General features: G+C 46.6%; 1 protein-coding gene across 4 annotated transcripts; it reads right to left on the bottom strand.

Moving 5' to 3' along the window:
- Nucleotides 1-371: 371 nt before the first annotated feature.
- On the bottom strand, nucleotides 372-16,179 carry NQO2 (N-ribosyldihydronicotinamide:quinone reductase 2). Of its 4 annotated transcripts, XM_042985859.1 has the most exons (8): nucleotides 15,990-16,179; nucleotides 12,251-12,355; nucleotides 11,037-11,179; nucleotides 8,698-8,862; nucleotides 6,447-6,577; nucleotides 3,929-4,042; nucleotides 2,855-2,956; nucleotides 372-1,151 (listed from the first exon to the last, which is right to left on the bottom strand). In XM_042985859.1, the coding sequence occupies exons 3-8, from the start codon at nucleotides 11,041-11,043 to the stop codon at nucleotides 975-977; spliced, it is 696 nt and encodes a 231-aa protein (XP_042841793.1). In that variant the 5' UTR covers nucleotides 11,044-11,179; nucleotides 12,251-12,355; nucleotides 15,990-16,179; the 3' UTR covers nucleotides 372-974. The 4 variants fall into 4 exon arrangements, with proteins under 4 accessions (XP_042841793.1, XP_007073218.1, XP_042841794.1 ...); XM_007073156.3 differs by lacking the exon at nucleotides 12,251-12,355; XM_042985860.1 differs by lacking the exons at nucleotides 12,251-12,355; nucleotides 15,990-16,179 and adding an exon at nucleotides 15,853-15,915.
- Between the last annotated feature and the right edge of the window lie 311 nt (nucleotides 16,180-16,490).

Below are 16,490 nucleotides of genomic sequence, written 5' to 3' on the forward strand. Positions count from 1 at the left end.
GTGGGAGTCTGATGTGGGGACTGTGGGTGGGACTGGGGACGCTAAGGAGGGAGGGCCCCTGTGCATAGGCAGTAGCTCGGTCCTCAGAAGTGAGGAAGAGATTTAACCTCTTAAACTTGCTTTTAGGGAGACCCCTCCGGCTACATGTGCCTACGCTTCAGGGTAATCACTAGTAGTGTTACATAACACGTGCACAGGGGTAGGGCGCTCAGAGTGACACCTGGAGATTTTCTTTTTTTTTTCCTTTAAGTTTATTTAGACAGAAAGAGAGAGAGAGAGAGAGAACAAGAGAGGGGCAGAGAGAGAGAGAGGATCCCAAGCAGGCTCCACACTGCCAGTGCAGAGCCCAACTTGGGGCTTGATCCCACAAACCATGAGGTTATGACCTGAGCCGTAATCAAGAGTCCAACACTTAACTGACTGAGTCACCCAGGAGCGCTCCTTGGAGATTTTCATTGTAACCTGCACTCAATGATTTTAAATGCATGCGAAACAGCTGTTCAGTGAAAACTTCATAGCCATCATGCATGCAAGTAAAAAGAAAAAAAAAAAAAAAAAAGGAAGAAATAAGTCCAAACGCAGCACTAAAACACTAGCTATGAAAGATTAAACTTTCGTATGAAAAAATAGAAATTTCCAAGTTGAGTTATGAAATTAAAAAAAAAAAAACTATGCCATTCCAGGAGAACTGTTTGAACACAAGGATACCCATGAAGGTTGAAAACAGGGAGATGGAAAGCTACTGGCAAAGAAAAGCAAGCCTGGGTGAATAATGTCATCCATGAGAGCACCCCCAAGTACAGCCTGCTGATAGCTGAAATGCTAGATCTGGCTACGACACTCGGTCCTGCCCGTCTTTCAATACATCCAGTTCGCTTGGTTGTGACCTTGTTTTATTACAGGACCCTGCTCCCTGTGCATATGCCTGCAGCTCCCCGTGTGCTGTTCCTGTGATGTGGACGTGGCACGAAGCATTACTGCCCGAAGTACCACGGAGGCGTGCAGTCGATGGGCTCTTCCTCCCAGATGGTTTTCAGCCTCTGGGCCCAGGAGGCCACCATCGCCTTTCTCTCTTCTTCTGATGCAATCTCGGGAGCAAAACTGATCTGAGGGGCAAGGACTTTAAATCCACAGAAGTGCAAGGCACCATGCTACAGCCACAAAGAAAGCAAGGAAGTGATTAGAAGACACCCTTTACGTATCATTCAGTTAAATAATCAAAGGCGGGGTGGGAGGTGGGGGGTTGATGGCCTGAAACAAGCCTTCAAAAAATATTAGAACAACTTAATACTATCAGGTAGCCGAAAACAACTGAGCTGCCCTATAACCTTACAACGTGGGCCTTTACAAGTGATGTGAAGAACTTTGGTGGATGGTTGGAAGTTTCAAATCCTAATTGAGGTTAATCTGTAATCTTTGCTTCTGACTCCGATAGTAAACTTTATGGTTTTGATTGATTAGGCAAATTACGGTACAGTCATACAATGGATTATTCTAGAATGATGTGACATTATTCTAGCTATAGTGTATAATCATGGATGGTTGCTCGAGATATGTGTTAAATAAAAATGAGAAATTTGTAGCAGTATTTGTAGTATACCATTTATGTAAAAAACATAAGCATAATAACCCTAACAATAAAAAGCATACATATAAAAATATGTATGGGCCATAAAGAAATACATCAAATTATTAAAAGAAATTATTTTTAAGAGGCGGATTAAGAGGATGTTCTGTTTTATATTTTATAGTCTCATCTTTTTTTTCATAATATGTACTTTTGAAAACTGAGAAAGCATATACAAAGATTTTTTAAAAACAAGAAGAATTTAAGCTTGGCTAATAACCTCTAAGAGACCAGTTGACCTGTGGATTAGAGTTTAGGCCTTAAGTTCTCTCTTTCTTCAGCAAAGCATCACTAAATGGAATCACTATCCTGTCTTTCAAAGAAGACAACTTTTTTCTAGAAATATCACTCTCCCCCCTCTGCATTCCTTCCCTTAAAACCCTACCTTTGTCCAGACTTGCCCTATCAGGGGTAGGTCAGGGGATGAGGGGCCTACACGCCTGTCTACATTTTTAAAGTAAGCTTGCAAACTGCTGAATATGTGATCTCCTCCTCCCTGGACAAAGAGACAAAGGTCCCTTCATAACATCCTGGAAGAATGGTTTGCATCTAGGTTTCTCAGTCTCCTGGGAGCTCAGAGCCAGGATGTAGCCACCTGACCCAGAGCCTGCTCTCTTCCTCCTCACCCCAGCTCTGTGCCTCATCTGCTTATGCTTTGCCCCCTGCCTTCCCCTTCACAGATTGCCCAGGGGTGTGCGGAGGCAGGATGATGTCTACCTGGGAGGGCAGGCCCAGAGTCCTGGAAACCTGGAGAAGGGTGTGGCTCTGGGGATAGGGCACAGCCCCCGGTTTCATGGACCCATCACCTGTGGTGGGTGTGAGGCTGTTTGGAATGCTGGCCCTGGGGCACCTCTTGCCTGGGTTCAAGGTTGATGCCCCCTTCACAATGCACTGCCAGTCAGTGTGGACAGCTACCCACCCCCACCATCCGGTGCTCCGCACACACACAGGGCCACCTTGGGCCAGTTCTATTTACCATAGAGCAGACATGAGCTAACCAGGTCTGGCTTAGCTTCTACCTAACAGTATCAAAGGCTATCATTATGTGTTTTCCCCACAGGCCAACTTTTTCAGTGCTAAGTAAGAAACTGAAAAGGGCAAAATGTTGTAACTTCTTGTATTCAGGTGGTAGATAAAATGGTCCGGGTTTCAGGCTTACATCACATCTTATTCTACATCTGGGGGAGTTGTAGGGGGAGCGGAGGGGAGTGGGGGTGCAGCAGGTACCTGGAGGGGCCACAGGAAGTATCGATAATCTCCGCTGACTCCGGTTTTCATGTACATCTCGGCTGTGCCCCCCGTGGTTAATGAAAGGAGGGCCAACTTATTCTGTGGAAGAGAAAGCAAATGCATTTGTGTGGCCTCCAGAGGAGACAAATGTGACCCCAGCACCAAGGTTCATAACCACTGGGAGGGAAAGCCTGAGGTCAGTTCCCTGCAGGGATGGACAAATGATAACATTCTCATCTGCCAAGCCCAGCCACAAGTGGCAACCATGTCCAACAGGGATAGAGTGGACCACATGGACACAGGGCTTGGATATGACCTGACTTCTGGTAGAGAGCAGGCCTGGGACACCGTGTGGGAGGTGGGTAAGGCCCACCTGCCAACATCAGGGGCTGCTGTGAGGGCGAGTGAGGTCCCTGACACACAGGACCCTGACACTTGGGGCCCTGACACAAGGGATCCTGGCACACCGGACCCTGACATAGAGGTCCGTGACCTACAGGACCATTCACTAAATGGTGCACTATTTCCAACTAAGATGAATCTTTGTGACTCAATGTTTTCTTTATAAACACTTATAAAAGCATCTTCTGAGGTTTTTAGAATTTAAAACATCGTTAATTTCAGTAAATTATTTAGTATGAAATTCATAGCTACCGTGCACTGCGCATCTACCAGGTTCCATGCAATCCTCACCCTGTAACACGGGTGTTACATCATCTTGTTTTTCGTGGTACGAATGTGAAGCTCAGAGAGGTGAACTGGTGTGAGGTCATGGCTCACCTCTGCAACACAGAGAAGACGCCCTCTCCTGAGCCAGAGCTGACCACCGTGCAGTCCTCCAGCCCTCCCGCCACACTAATTCCAGGCCCTTCTTGGCCACGCATGTACCCCTCACTAGACGAAGCCCTGTGACTTCACAAACTTTGCTTTTCTTACCCAGGTACAGGACATAGGGTTTTGCACATACTTGGTGCTCAATCAGTGTTTATTTACAAAAAAGCAAACTAGAAATAGAACCTGATGAGACGCGCCCCCAGCAGTACACAGTGGTCCTCATCCCGGAGTACATACCTTGAGGAAACCGGAATCATAGAATCCTGGGATGTCGAAGGCAAACCCCTGGCACAGCACCCTGTCCATCCAGCCCTTCAGGATAGCTGGCATGCTGAACCAGTACAGCGGGAACTGGGGACACAACACGGGGAGAAACGAATGCTTCGGGCAGTCTCGGGCTTCATGTTTGGTGCTTCAGAAGGAACCCCACTGTCTTCCTCTTCCCAGATGGCTGGGCAGGCGAGTGTAGTAAGAGGGCAGCACAGGCAGGGTGTTTCTTCCCTTTCACTCTGACGCACCCAGTGTGGACAGGATGATGGTGGGGTGGAGCAGGCCAGAGCTGACAAGGGTCCTGGTTGCTGTTAACAGGTGGCTCTGTGTCCCCAGGGACAGACCCTTGGGCTGGTCCCTAGGCAGGTGGGGAGGCACTGGGGCGCTGATGGACACTGGCTCTGTGGCAGCTGTCCTGTGACCGACCCAATCAGGGGGCACAAGAGGGTGTGGAGAAGAGTTTGTCCCTTTATGTGCTGGGGGTGAATTGCTGCCTCTAGGAGTCACGCTGAGTTAAGTTCTGAGAAGCTTCGGATTTTGATACAAATTAAAGCTTTATCCTTAGATTCTACACACCGGTGGTAAGATGTCCCTAAAGTCCTCTCTGGTCCTCATGGAAGCCCTAACACTATATCCAATATCATTATCAATGAAAGGAGATGAACACAGATAATAATCTGTTACCAAAGGCAGAAGGAAGCCCATGCTTCATGCACTTTTGCTATAAGTCTAACACAGGAGTTGACATTGAAATTTAAGCTCCATAGCCCACTGCTGTGTGATGCTGACATGTTACTTAATCTCTCTGTGCCTCCTTTTCCTGATGGGCAAATAGGGCTAGTACAAGTTACTAGCTCACAGCATTGTGGGAAGGATTCAATGACTCATTACAGTGCTCTGAACAGAGTCAATGATGAGTGAAGGGGAGTTGAGATCATGACTAAGCAGTAGTGATGAATGAAATTTTTTCAGTGTTGAATGACAATGCAGACCCTCTGGGCCAACTATCAGGAAAGAGGAAAAGCAGAGGGAAAAGAGCTGTGAGATGCAGTAGGGAAAAAGAAAGACCAGTACAGAAAGAACAAGCTCTGGACTGCTTTAGCTATCCAGCTACAGGAGTGGAGGAGACGGGGGAGGGGAAACGGGCTCTGTGTGGTTACCCGATTCCAGGGAGATAGGAAGAGAAGAGCGAGAGCCAAGTATGGTTCCGCCTAGTCCATGTGCCCAGACTGCTCAGCCAGTTGTGATAGAGCCCTCCTGTCCTGGCAAGGCTATTACTCTGGAAGCTAAAGCACATGGCAACCGAAGTATATGGCACTGGGACCCAGCCATATGCAATTAGGATGGAAGAACATCTTGCACTTTGACCAGATTAGCAGCTCCAGGTTGCCCAGTAAAGGAAGGGACGGTGCCAGGAAGGGGTGGATGGAGGCAGCCTGGGCAGGGCGGAAGGGGACAGGTAAAGCATCCCCTCCTCCCATATGTGCAGGGTGATTTTTATACAGGACATGCTGTTTCACCTGCAAACTGATCACATCCCTGCCCCTCACCCTCACATGGTTGTCTTGTTCTCCCGCCTGCTCCTCGCCCTCAAGCAGGGTTAACAGAGACAATTTGGGCCAATCAGATCCATCTTGGAGATTCTGGATCTAGAGACCTCAGTCCTGATGTGCAGTGAGAGAGGAGAACAGAGGCGGCATGCACACAACAGCAGATAAGAATCAGAGGGAAAGGCCAGAGGGGTCCCAGCACCCAGTTTCACCGCCCCTGAAGCCCAGCTGGCCTGCCTGTCCCTGAGTTCCAGGAGACCCGAATGACCAGGGCCCTTAGAATAAATTCCTTCTTTCTAGTGGACTTGGATTTCTGTCAACCCAACAGCTCCAGGAAAGCACAGGTTTATTTTGCTGCCAGGCTCTTGGTGAGCTCCACGAGTGCATGCCTGTCAGGCTGTGGTGGGCAGCAGCCTTGACGAGTGAGAGCCCACAGAAGCAGTGTCCTGGCTCTGTCTGCAGTGAGTCATGGCTTGGGGATAGTTTGTGAGTGAATACATGGAAGGTGGGTGGGTGAGGCAACCAGTGACAGGAAGGAACTAAAAGATTTTCCTCTTAATAATCAGGATGTTTAAGGCAGGACTTGCATTTGGCTTGAACTACCTTGACAAACACTCATGTAGACAAATCTTGTTTTCACGCAGCCTCTGCACGTGTAAGGTGGGCATCAGAAGGGAAGGAAGGCAGCGCCACCTGCATGATGCAGGCATTTCTTGGGCCACCGGGCTAATGGGAAATTACTATTTACTTGGGAGTCGAGATTTTGAGTGACCAATAGTGGCTACATGAATGTCCTTACCCAATTAGACATAAATAAGTGTGTGAATGTGCTAAAAACATTAATACCATTTCTAGGAGTGTGAAACTCCATACCTGGAAAGAGCTTGTACATAGAAGGACTCTAATTCATTATAATAATTAGACGAAACACAAACCTGAAATATCACTAGATCAGCTTCTTGAACCTTTTTCTGCTCGTCAATTATGTCACTGGTCAGAGCCCCCTTTTTACAGGCTTCATATGCTTCCACCCCATAATTGAAGAACTCAGGATTAGAGACAGCACCTGGAGAAGAACAGGTGATATGTTCTTGCTCTCATGTATGCACCCACAGCCCATCCTGGCCAATCCCACCAGCATCACTGCCACCTGGACTCCCCAAAGCAAGTCACCAGGCATTTACGGAGACTCCAATAGGCGTTGGGCCCTGGGACCAGGCTATGAAAATAAAAAGAGAGGAAGCTACTGTTCTTACCTTCAGGGGACTCAAAGTCCAGTAAGAGAAGTAGATAAATAACCAAATGATCAACACACAGAACAGTTAGCTGGCTTAGCCTAAAGCTGTGGTAGGATAAGCCTCACATCTTATAATCAAGATGCACGTGGTCTAACTCAGGACAGCAGTGGCTGGCTTTCCTTGGGTGCATTGTCAATGAGCCCGGTTTAGGGCTTTGAAGATGGAGTAGGAGTTCACCAGGCAGTCTGGAGCACTGGAGGGAAGACAGAGGACACTCTGGGCAAAAGACAGGGAGAAATCAGCGTGTCCAAAAACCACACCAGCCCAGAAAAGGGCCACCAGGAGCACCTCTCGGGAAATGGGTGAGAGGCCAGGAGGGCTGCAGGTAACCTGAATGGAGAGATAGGTCAGCTCTTGTAAGCCTGGCTAAGGAGCTTGACTTTTTCCTGCACACGGGAGGCCATACAATTTAAGCAGGGAAAATAAATAAATACTCCAAATTCAGTTTGGAAAAGCTCACTGTAGCAGCAGCAATTCAAGAACAAGTGTGGTGGGCAGCAGGCAGTCGGGCAGCAGCAGTGGGTACGAGGAGGGGCCTTGGGCTAGAACTTACAGCACTGCCCGTGACAGCTAACATGAAGGAGGAGTTATTCTGATCTACACCTTCAGTTGAAATCTGGCAGCCAAAAAGATTCATTGGAGGCATGAATCAGAATTAACAGTAGCTTACCATTTACTGAGGACTTCCTACCTATCAAGTGGTGTGCTCTACACACATTACCTTTTCTATCTTTATAATAACCATTAAGTGTAATTCCCAGTCTACCAGAGAGGAAACTGAGACTTTAGAGAGGCTGAGCGACTCGTTCAACACTACAGAGGTCTTAGCAGCCCGCAGAGGTAGGATGACGAGACCAGGTGTGAACCACTCCACCACATGGAGTCTGGAGAGCGGCAGACAGACCCCTGGCCGTGTGGAAAAGAACCAGAAAGAAAACTGAACCCACAGTCCTCCAACAGATTTGTAATTCAGAAATATTTCAGTGTTCTTTGTTTCCTCTTTTAACCTACTTGTATTTGATTTTCATTTAAAAAGCACACTTTGGGTGTGTCCTATGTATAAGGTTTTGTATTGACAAGAAACCCAAGGATGGTAACTGCTATTAGTGAAGAGATTGTGTTCTCTCAGGCAGGTTCCGGGTAGGGTTTTGGCCACTCACAGTATGTGGAACCTATAGCAGACACTGGGGCGGTTCTGATAACGGTAAACAGAGATGATAAAATGTGCACAGGCCAAATATATTCTAATATTAACTACTAGAAAAACAGAGGTGAAATTATTATTTGCACATGATTTGACTGTATATTGGGAAAGCTCCAGAGAATAAAATCTACTACAAAGAGCGAGAAAATTAGTAGTGGCTGGATACACACCACAGAGGCACACAGAGAGGCACACTTTCTTCATGCAGAGAAACAAAAACCAGCTAACAAGAACTGTGCAAGGTCTGTATGAAGAAAACTTATAGAGATCCGTAGGGTTGAAAAAGAAGATGTGAGGAAATGAAAAGGCACACCATTCTCTTGGATAAATAAAAGTTCACCTGTAACTGGATTGGGATCTCAATGAAAATATCATCTGATTACTTTTTGAACCTGGAAAATTAATTCAAAAGATTTTATAGACAAGTCAATGAGAAAATGGAGAATATGCCCGTAATTGCCTTATACAGGACAGACCATCTCTGGAGGGATACAGAGAAAAGTGGGTACACTGGTGACCTTGAGGGCAGTGAAACTAGGTGGGTCGGGGCCAGGGATGGGAAGACCTGCCACATGGACTCTTTAGACTTGAGAATTGGGTATCATGGGCAATGGTAAGTTTTTTCAGAACATTTTTTCAATTAACAAAATAGAAGAAAGTTAAAACGTTTAGCCCCTGACTCACCAGTGATATCTTTCCTGGTGGCCCTCGGCTCAAAGTCCATGGCATACAGGTCAGAAACGGTGACAGTGCAGCCCTGAGCGCCAAGTTCATCCACAGCCACTTTCTTCAAGGATCCATTGAAAGACCTGGGTTCTTGGTGCGCATAGACAATGAGAACTTTCTTGCCTAAATTGGAGAAGGGTTTCTCTTGAAGAACAATTCCTCTTTGTCAAAATTCCATGAAGACTAAGACAAAAACGAAATGTATATGTGCAATACAGGCTGAAGTTAAGAAATACCAACCTTTTTTAATGGATGACAGTTTTAAAATAATGAACATTTTTTAAAAAAATCCAGTTTTAACGTCATTGCTTGAGCTTGCTAATACATAGATATAAAATGGGTCATGATTCCTCAAAAATAACACCACAAATTTAAAAGCCCAATCTACTGTGGTTATCCTCTATAAGAGGTTTTAGCCCTATTTTCCAACATCAAAATAAAGCCACCATAACTGGGGGCACCTGGGTGGCTCAATGGGTTGAGTGCCAACTCTTGATCTCAGCTCAGGTATTGATGTCATGATCCGTGAGAGCAAGCCCTGAGTCAGGCTCTGTGCTGACAGTGAGGAGCCTGCTTGGGATTCTCTGTCTGTCTGTCTCTCTCTCTCTACCTCTCTCCCTGCTCACTCTCTCTCTCTCTCAAAATAAATAAATAAACATTAAAAAAATTAAAAAAAAAAAAAAAGAAGAAAGCTACCATAACTAACCTCTCACGCTAACTCTACTGGGCTGGCATCAGCTACTGACACACAGTTCTGCTTCTTTCTCCTCCACGGCCACTGAAATGTGACATGTAAACAAGGTATGGAAATCGGACCCCTAATCCCAGAGGGAGGCGAGGCCTATATGGAATCTGCTCTGGGTGGCTAAACTGATGACAAAAAGGTTCAAAGGAGAGTCAGGTCTTAAAGGTCCTGGATGTGTCATTAATACCAATACCCTCTGAAGCAATATTTCCTTCATTCAGAAGATTCTGTGAGATTAGGTACTGGTTTCTTCTGGGAAACAGCTTTGGCCTGGTAATGTCTAAGACAAAAATGTTTGAACTCCTGATTTAAGTTTTTCAGTTTAGGCCCTTAAGGAGCAGATATAAATGTTATTTGAAGCAGACAGTTTGGGGGCATTTAACTGGGTGTAAAGGTTGAATTCCATGAGTTAGGTTAATGGTTAACATTATTGTTACACAGGAATTCTACTAATGGATCCAAACAAAATAATCTCCATCAGCTGTTCTCAAGTAGGGGCAGGTTTGGCTCCCAGGGGACAGTTGGCCATGTCTGGAGACATTCTGTGTCATCACAGCGAGGGAAGAAGGTGCTGCTGGCATGTAGTAGAGAGACACTGAAACTGCTGCTAAATATCCTACAAAGCACAGGAAAGCACCACACCAAAGGATTATTTGCCTAAAATGTCAGTAGTATTGAGGTTAAGAAACCCTAATCTATGCCATAAGATGTAAAATAAGGTAAATTTTTACGTTCTGAAAAGATTTGTATGTCATACTGTTGACAGAAAAAAAGTTGCAGAATGGTGTGTGTGTGTCTGCGTGTGATGAGCAGGGACAAAAGTAAAAATTAAGTCATACTGAATTTTATTTTACTTTTTTTAGTGCTTATTTATTTATTTTGGGAGAGAGAGAGAGAGAGTGAGGAGGGGAGGGGCAGAGAGAGAGAGAGAGAAAGAGAGAATCCCATGGGGCTTAATCCCATGGACTTTGAGATCATGACCTGAGCTGAGATCAAGAGTCAGACACTTAACCAACTAAGCCACCTAGGTGCCCCTGGTCATATTGCATTTTAAACCACAGTTACTCCTGGGGCTCATTCACTCAAGAAGTATTTATTGAGGGGTCCCAGATGGCTCAGTAAGTTAAGGGTCTGACTCTTGATTTTGGCTCAGGTCATGATTTCACAGATCATGAGTTCAAGCCCCGTGTCAGGCTCTGCACTGACAGTGTGGAGCCTGCTTGGGATTCTCTCTCTCCCCCTCTTTCCCCCTCTCAAATTAAATAAATACATTTTTAAAAAAGTATTTATTGAGCCTACTACAGCCTGGGGATCATTCCAGAGGCTAGAAGCAGAGTAAACAAGATAAGCATGGCCCTCACTTCTAGTGGGGCTGAAATGGGCAGTAAAACGAGGAAGAAAATACAAAACAAGATAATTCCAAATAGTGATTCATGTTAAAACATGAAACAAGTTTTATACATTTCAGTCTTGTTTGGATTTTTATACATATTCAATTTCTAATTAAAATTTGTATTTAAAAATGTTTAATTCCCCCATAACTAACAGTCACCTGCCATGTTCTAAGAAGTTGGATTCTTCCCCTCTGACCACTGCCAAAGGGAGGGTCTGCTGTTAATCCTGGGCACAGAAGGATTCGCTGTGGCAAGCCCCAGGCTTTCAGCTGTAGTCACTCTTCTCAGTGACCCCGACAATCTGGAAGAGAAAACAAACACTTGAAGGACATGGGGAGAGGTAGTGGTGAGGTCCATGTACCAACTCCAGGCCTCATGAAGGACATGCAAATGTGTCTGGGAAAAAAAAAAAAAAAAAAAAAAAGCCTTCTCAGCAGGGGGCCACCTGGAGATTTAGGCCTCAGAGGACAAATCATGCAGGGTGTCAACACCAGTACTTTTTTTTTTTTTTTTTGAGAGGACCCAGAACCTTCCGTGAAGGCAGCCCTAATGAACAGGTCCTAGAAAATGAGAATGACAAGAAGCAGGAGGCCGGGCCCTGTGTCCTTCCTCCCTCCCCCTCTCCAACATTTCCACTTACTACAAATAATCAACACAGCTGAACAGACAAAGGTCAGGAGTACAGGTGAGAAATTCACAGCTACCATGTCTACCGTGGTCTGCAAAGTGCCAGACAGACAGTACACACACATGGTGGCCAGCACAGAATAAGACTCTGGAAAAATGTCAGTTCTCCCCAGAGAGCCTCAAAGGCACAAGAGAGACCTGAATCCTACTCCTGGCTAGCCAACTCTGAAATAACTGGCTTCACTCTGGGAGAGACAAGGTATCTCCAACAAACCTACTCCCTCTGCCCCCAAAAAACAAACGAACAAACAAACAAACAAACAGTCCACAGCCTGTGAGTCAAGGTCAGTGTGGAGATGCTGTATGATACGTGCTGTATCCACATGACAATTTTAACATATCAGTGCATCTTTTTTTTAAAGTTTATTTATTTATTTTGAGAGAGGCAGAAACAGCGTGAGTGGGGGAGGAGCAGAGAGAGCCGGAGACAGAAAATCTTAAACAGGCTCTGCACTGTCAGCACGGAGCCTGGTGTAGGACTCAATCTCACGAAACCCGGAGATCACGACCTGAGCCAAAATCAAGAGTCAGAGGTTTAACCAACTGAGCCACATAGGTGCCCCTCAGTGCATCTTTATAGTATAACAAAAAGAACAGAGAGACAGAAATCAGGTTTATCCATGGCTACAACTGGAATCTGGAGCAGAGCCTGAATTAGCTTCTTCCCGGCCCTTGCATACCATACCTTCAGCTGTCCAGGAGCCCCAGGTAAAGGGCTGAGATATGCAGAACACTGTGAAGAAGTGGAAGTGGGTTGCAGGGGGATGAACTCTGCCCCAGGTTGGGTGTCCTGGGGACAGAAAGGAAAGGAAGTTTAAATAATTGTGGCTGGAGGTGAGTTGAGGGCAGGCAGGGCACTTAAACTGGAGAGTGGGCAAACAGCTCTGATCAGACAGAGGGTGGGAACTCCAAACACCATCATAAACTCAATGGTAAGTTTAATCCTTGCCCATTTCTTAAATTGACTGCTGACTGAACAGTTGGAAATCTGCCTCTTTGGCTACCCAACATCCCCTCTGGTTTTTTTAAGAACAGTCCCTGAATTTAGTCATGTGTCAATGTGCCCAGCTAATGACTACATGTCCCGGTCTTCCACTTAGGGGTGGCGAAAGAGGTGAAGCAGAAGCCATTAGGGGTGGCTCTTAGGACATATCCTTGAAGGGGCTGCCTCAGGGGTGGGGAGGGTGGAGGTACCATTTCTGCCCCTGCCATTGGCCTTCATCTGAGCTAGACTGTGGAATGACAGCTAGGGCTCAATTAGCCATCTTGGTACATGGGGGTAGAAGCTATAGACTAAGGATGGTAGAGCAGAAAAACAGGAAAGGAACCTGGATTCCAGATCCTTTCTTGGAGACACGAGATGGTTCTGAATTGCCAATTTTCAGACATGGGAGATCAAACTCTGAATCCTGTTTAAGCCGTTGGAGTTAACTCTCCATTAATAGCAGTGAATGGGACACAATTCCAACGTATGCATTCATTCAGCTTGGACCTACCCTCTGGCCAGGTACTGCACTAGGTGCTGAGGCTACAGCTGTGAACAACATAGGTGAGGAGAATGGAAATTTATTGGGGGGGGGGGAGGGCTGGGCACACAAAGGAAGCAGGCAAGGAGAGGCACCTTGGTGGCTCAGTCAGTTAGGCATCCGACTTCAGCTCAGGTCATGATCTCGTGGTTTGTGAATTTGAACCCCCCACATCAGGCTCTGTGCTGAAGCTCAGAGCCTGGAGCCTACTTTAGATTCTGTCTCCCTCTCTCTCTGCTCCCCGGCCCTGCCCCCATTCATGATCTGTCTCTCTCTCTCTCTCTCAAAAAATAAACAAACATTAAAAAAAAAAAAAGAAGCAGGCAAGGAAAGCAACCATAAAATTCTAGATAGTGGTAAGTACTAATAATAATGCTAAGTGACAGCGATAAGAAAATAAAGTACTTTTGTGGTTAAAATGGCAGGGGTACATTTGTTATTTTAGATAGGATGGTCCAGGAAAGTATCTCTGAACAGGGATGGTGATATGGACTCAGTCATGCAAAGATCAGAGGTTCAGGCAGAGGAAATGGCAAGTGTAAGGCCTGAAGTAGGAAATGGCCTGGAATGTTCATCTGTGGTTTAAAAAAAAAAAGAAAGGAAGAGTTGGAGACATGGTCAAAGAGGTGGGGTAGGGTCTGTAGACCAGGGGCAAGGATTGTACTCTAAGGCTAACAGAAAGCCATCAGAGCACCTTAAGCAGGAGAATGACTGGAACTGAGTACCTTTTACAAGGTCATCTGTGTCACTGTAAGCTCAGGGAACACCTTATGCTGAGATCTCATTTTGGTCTGGATAAAATGCTTTTAATTTCAATGCCCATGGCAAGGCATCCCTTCTTCTGTATCCCCAGGCCTCACCATTCCCTGCTGTTTTGCTTGGCCCAGTTTATGTATTTACATCACATGCCCAGCCACTTGAGGAACTTGTTTGTGACCTTCCTCTCATCCATTCTCCTATTTGTGCAGATTAAGAAACAGGCCCAAGAAGTAAGCAACTTGTCCCAAATTACAGAAAAGACTCAAAACCAGACTTTTTACTAGCTAGTCAGTGTTCTTTACTCCCGGCTCACTCAACTCCCTTAACACCCCCCTCAACAGCAGTAGCATTCTCCTTTGTTAGGAATGATGCACTTACCCAAGTGGAAAAAGGAACCCTGTGGTCTGTGAAAATTAATAAAGGGAAACCTCATCTAAAATGGAATCAGGACACCCTATAAAGGGGCCTCTCACCCACAAACTTTCCCTCACAGCTTACATTCCTGGACAGGAAGAAGTTCTCTTTACAACCCAGCAGGAGGAAGAATGATTTTCTTTCTCTTTGGGGAGCAACAGCCTAGCCAGTGAGAAACTGCTACAATTCAGCCAATGAGAAACCATCGCCATCCTGAACTCTTCACTTTCTTCCAATAGAGGAAAAGCAGCCCGTCCCAACTTCCTCCTTTGTCTTTGTAAAGTAGCATGCCTCTCCTTTGTTCTCCAGACTGACCTATGGTTTGCCACAGCTTGCCTGTCCCAAATTGCAATTCCTCTGCTATTCCCGAATAAAGTCATTTTGCTGGTAAAATAACTAGCTCTTTTTTAGGCTAACACGTTATAAAACTAGGTATACCCACCTCTGATATTTTTTGTGTATATTATTTCACTTTAATCAGCACCCAGAAGCTATTTGATAATGTTTTCACTTGATTTTTGAGATGTTTAATAAAAGCAAACGTCATTTAGAAGGCAGTTGGAAGCCAGCAGGAGTAGCCCTCACACCTAAGGCTGGGGCAACTGCAGACCTAAGAGGAAGCGATGAACCTTGCACAGGTATCTACTGCCCTAGCAGGAGGAAGAAAGGTTTCCTCCTGCCCCCGCAACAGCCCAGCCAATGAGAAGCCAGTATTCTTGGACCTCCCACTTTCTGCCAATGGACTTTCCGTTTCTAACAGCCTTGGCAACCTGCGCTCTCCCAGCCTTCCTCCCCTTTCTTCTGGGGACTTGTCTATGACTTTGCCTAAGCTTGCTTGTCCCAGATTGCAATTCTCCGCAATTCCCAAATAAACCCATTTTTTAAAAGTCTATTCTTTTTTTTTAATGTTTATTTATTTTTGAGAGAGAAAGAGAGAGAGATGGAGACAGAAGCAGCTTCAACTACCAGCCCTGGAACTCACCAACCAGGAGATCATGACCTGAGCCAGAATCGGGAGCTTAACCAACTGAGCCATCCAGGCGCCTCCAAAGGCGATTTTGCTGGTAAAATAACTATCATGTTTCTTTTTAAACTTAGTATTTCCTACATGCCTCTTTCCATTTAGACAGGCTCCAGCGCCGGTTGTTAAACAGCTACATAACATTTCATTATGTATGCATGCCTATTTGTGATTATTTCTCTCCCTGGGCACCTAAGTAATTTCTCCTACCTCCCCTCACCCCAACTATAAATAGCACTGCTAGCCGAGGTATTGTTTCATACACACTCTTCTTCACGCACTTCTCTGGCTAATCTCAGAAAAACAAAAAGTTAAAGATTACTTTAATAGTTTCTGCTACAGACTGCCAAGAAACCCTTGGCAAAGGCCAAGCCAAAATAGAGGCGGGCTCCCTGCGGCCAGCACAGCCCCAGGCGGCGCCCCTTTGGCCTAAATGATGGCACCTTCCCCCCTCCCCCGTCCAAACTGACCCTGTTCATTTGGGACCCTTAAGTAATCACACCACGGACCTCCTCGAGTAGAGGAGAGATTATATAAAACGATTCTGCTAAGCATTTATAAACGGACCTATCATGCAGTAGGGCTCAGGAAGAGGTTCGTACGATCCCAGGGTGGAAACGAGGAACGGCCTGCGAAGCCGACAGCAGCACCCTGTAAAGTGCCCCTCCCAAACACCCGCACCCCGGCGAGTGAAGGCAACTCACTCTGCGGGCAGCGCAGACTTCGGAGAAGCAGCGGCAGGACTCAGCCCTCCGCCTCCCGGAGCGAAGCTCTGGGCTTCTGCGCCCAGGTTCCGGCTGCGCGGGGCCACGCACTCGCACTCGCACGCGCCCGCCGGGCGGAGAGTCGCGGCTGCGCTCTGTGCTGCCCGGACCGCGTGGACTGGAGCCGGCCCCGCAGTTCCCCCGAGCCCGCCACTCCCTCATCCCAGCCCTCTCCCGGCGCCCCGCCCCGCGCGCCCCACGCTGGGCCCCGCCCTCGTCCGGGCCCCGCCTGGATGGCCCAGGCGGGTGCCCCTCCCCACCCTCGGAAGACCTCTGGCTTCCGAACTGGACGTAGGTAGTAGGTGGCGGGAAAGCCCTCCTGCCCTGTGTCCCTTCCTTTCTCCATCTCTAGGCAAGTATCCAAGTAAAACATGAAGGTCCATGGCGTCATGCACAGCAATAAAAGCAATGAACACCCAACAGCCTGTGAGATTCCAGAGA

Source organism: Panthera tigris, chromosome B2, assembly GCF_018350195.1.
Source record: "Panthera tigris isolate Pti1 chromosome B2, P.tigris_Pti1_mat1.1, whole genome shotgun sequence".
Lineage (NCBI taxonomy): Eukaryota > Metazoa > Chordata > Mammalia > Carnivora > Felidae > Panthera > Panthera tigris.

What these genes read in the sequence shown, in the direction of transcription:
- NQO2 (XM_007073156.3), bottom strand. An exon ending in CACCAGGAAAGATATCACTG is followed by an intron (nt 6,578 to 8,697) that starts GTGAGTCAGGGG and finishes GTTCTTCTCCAG; the next exon opens with GTGCTGTCTCTAATCCTGAG. An exon ending in ACTTCCTGTGGCCCCTCCAG is followed by an intron (nt 1,152 to 2,854) that starts GTACCTGCTGCA and finishes TTGTGGCTGTAG; the next exon opens with CATGGTGCCTTGCACTTCTG.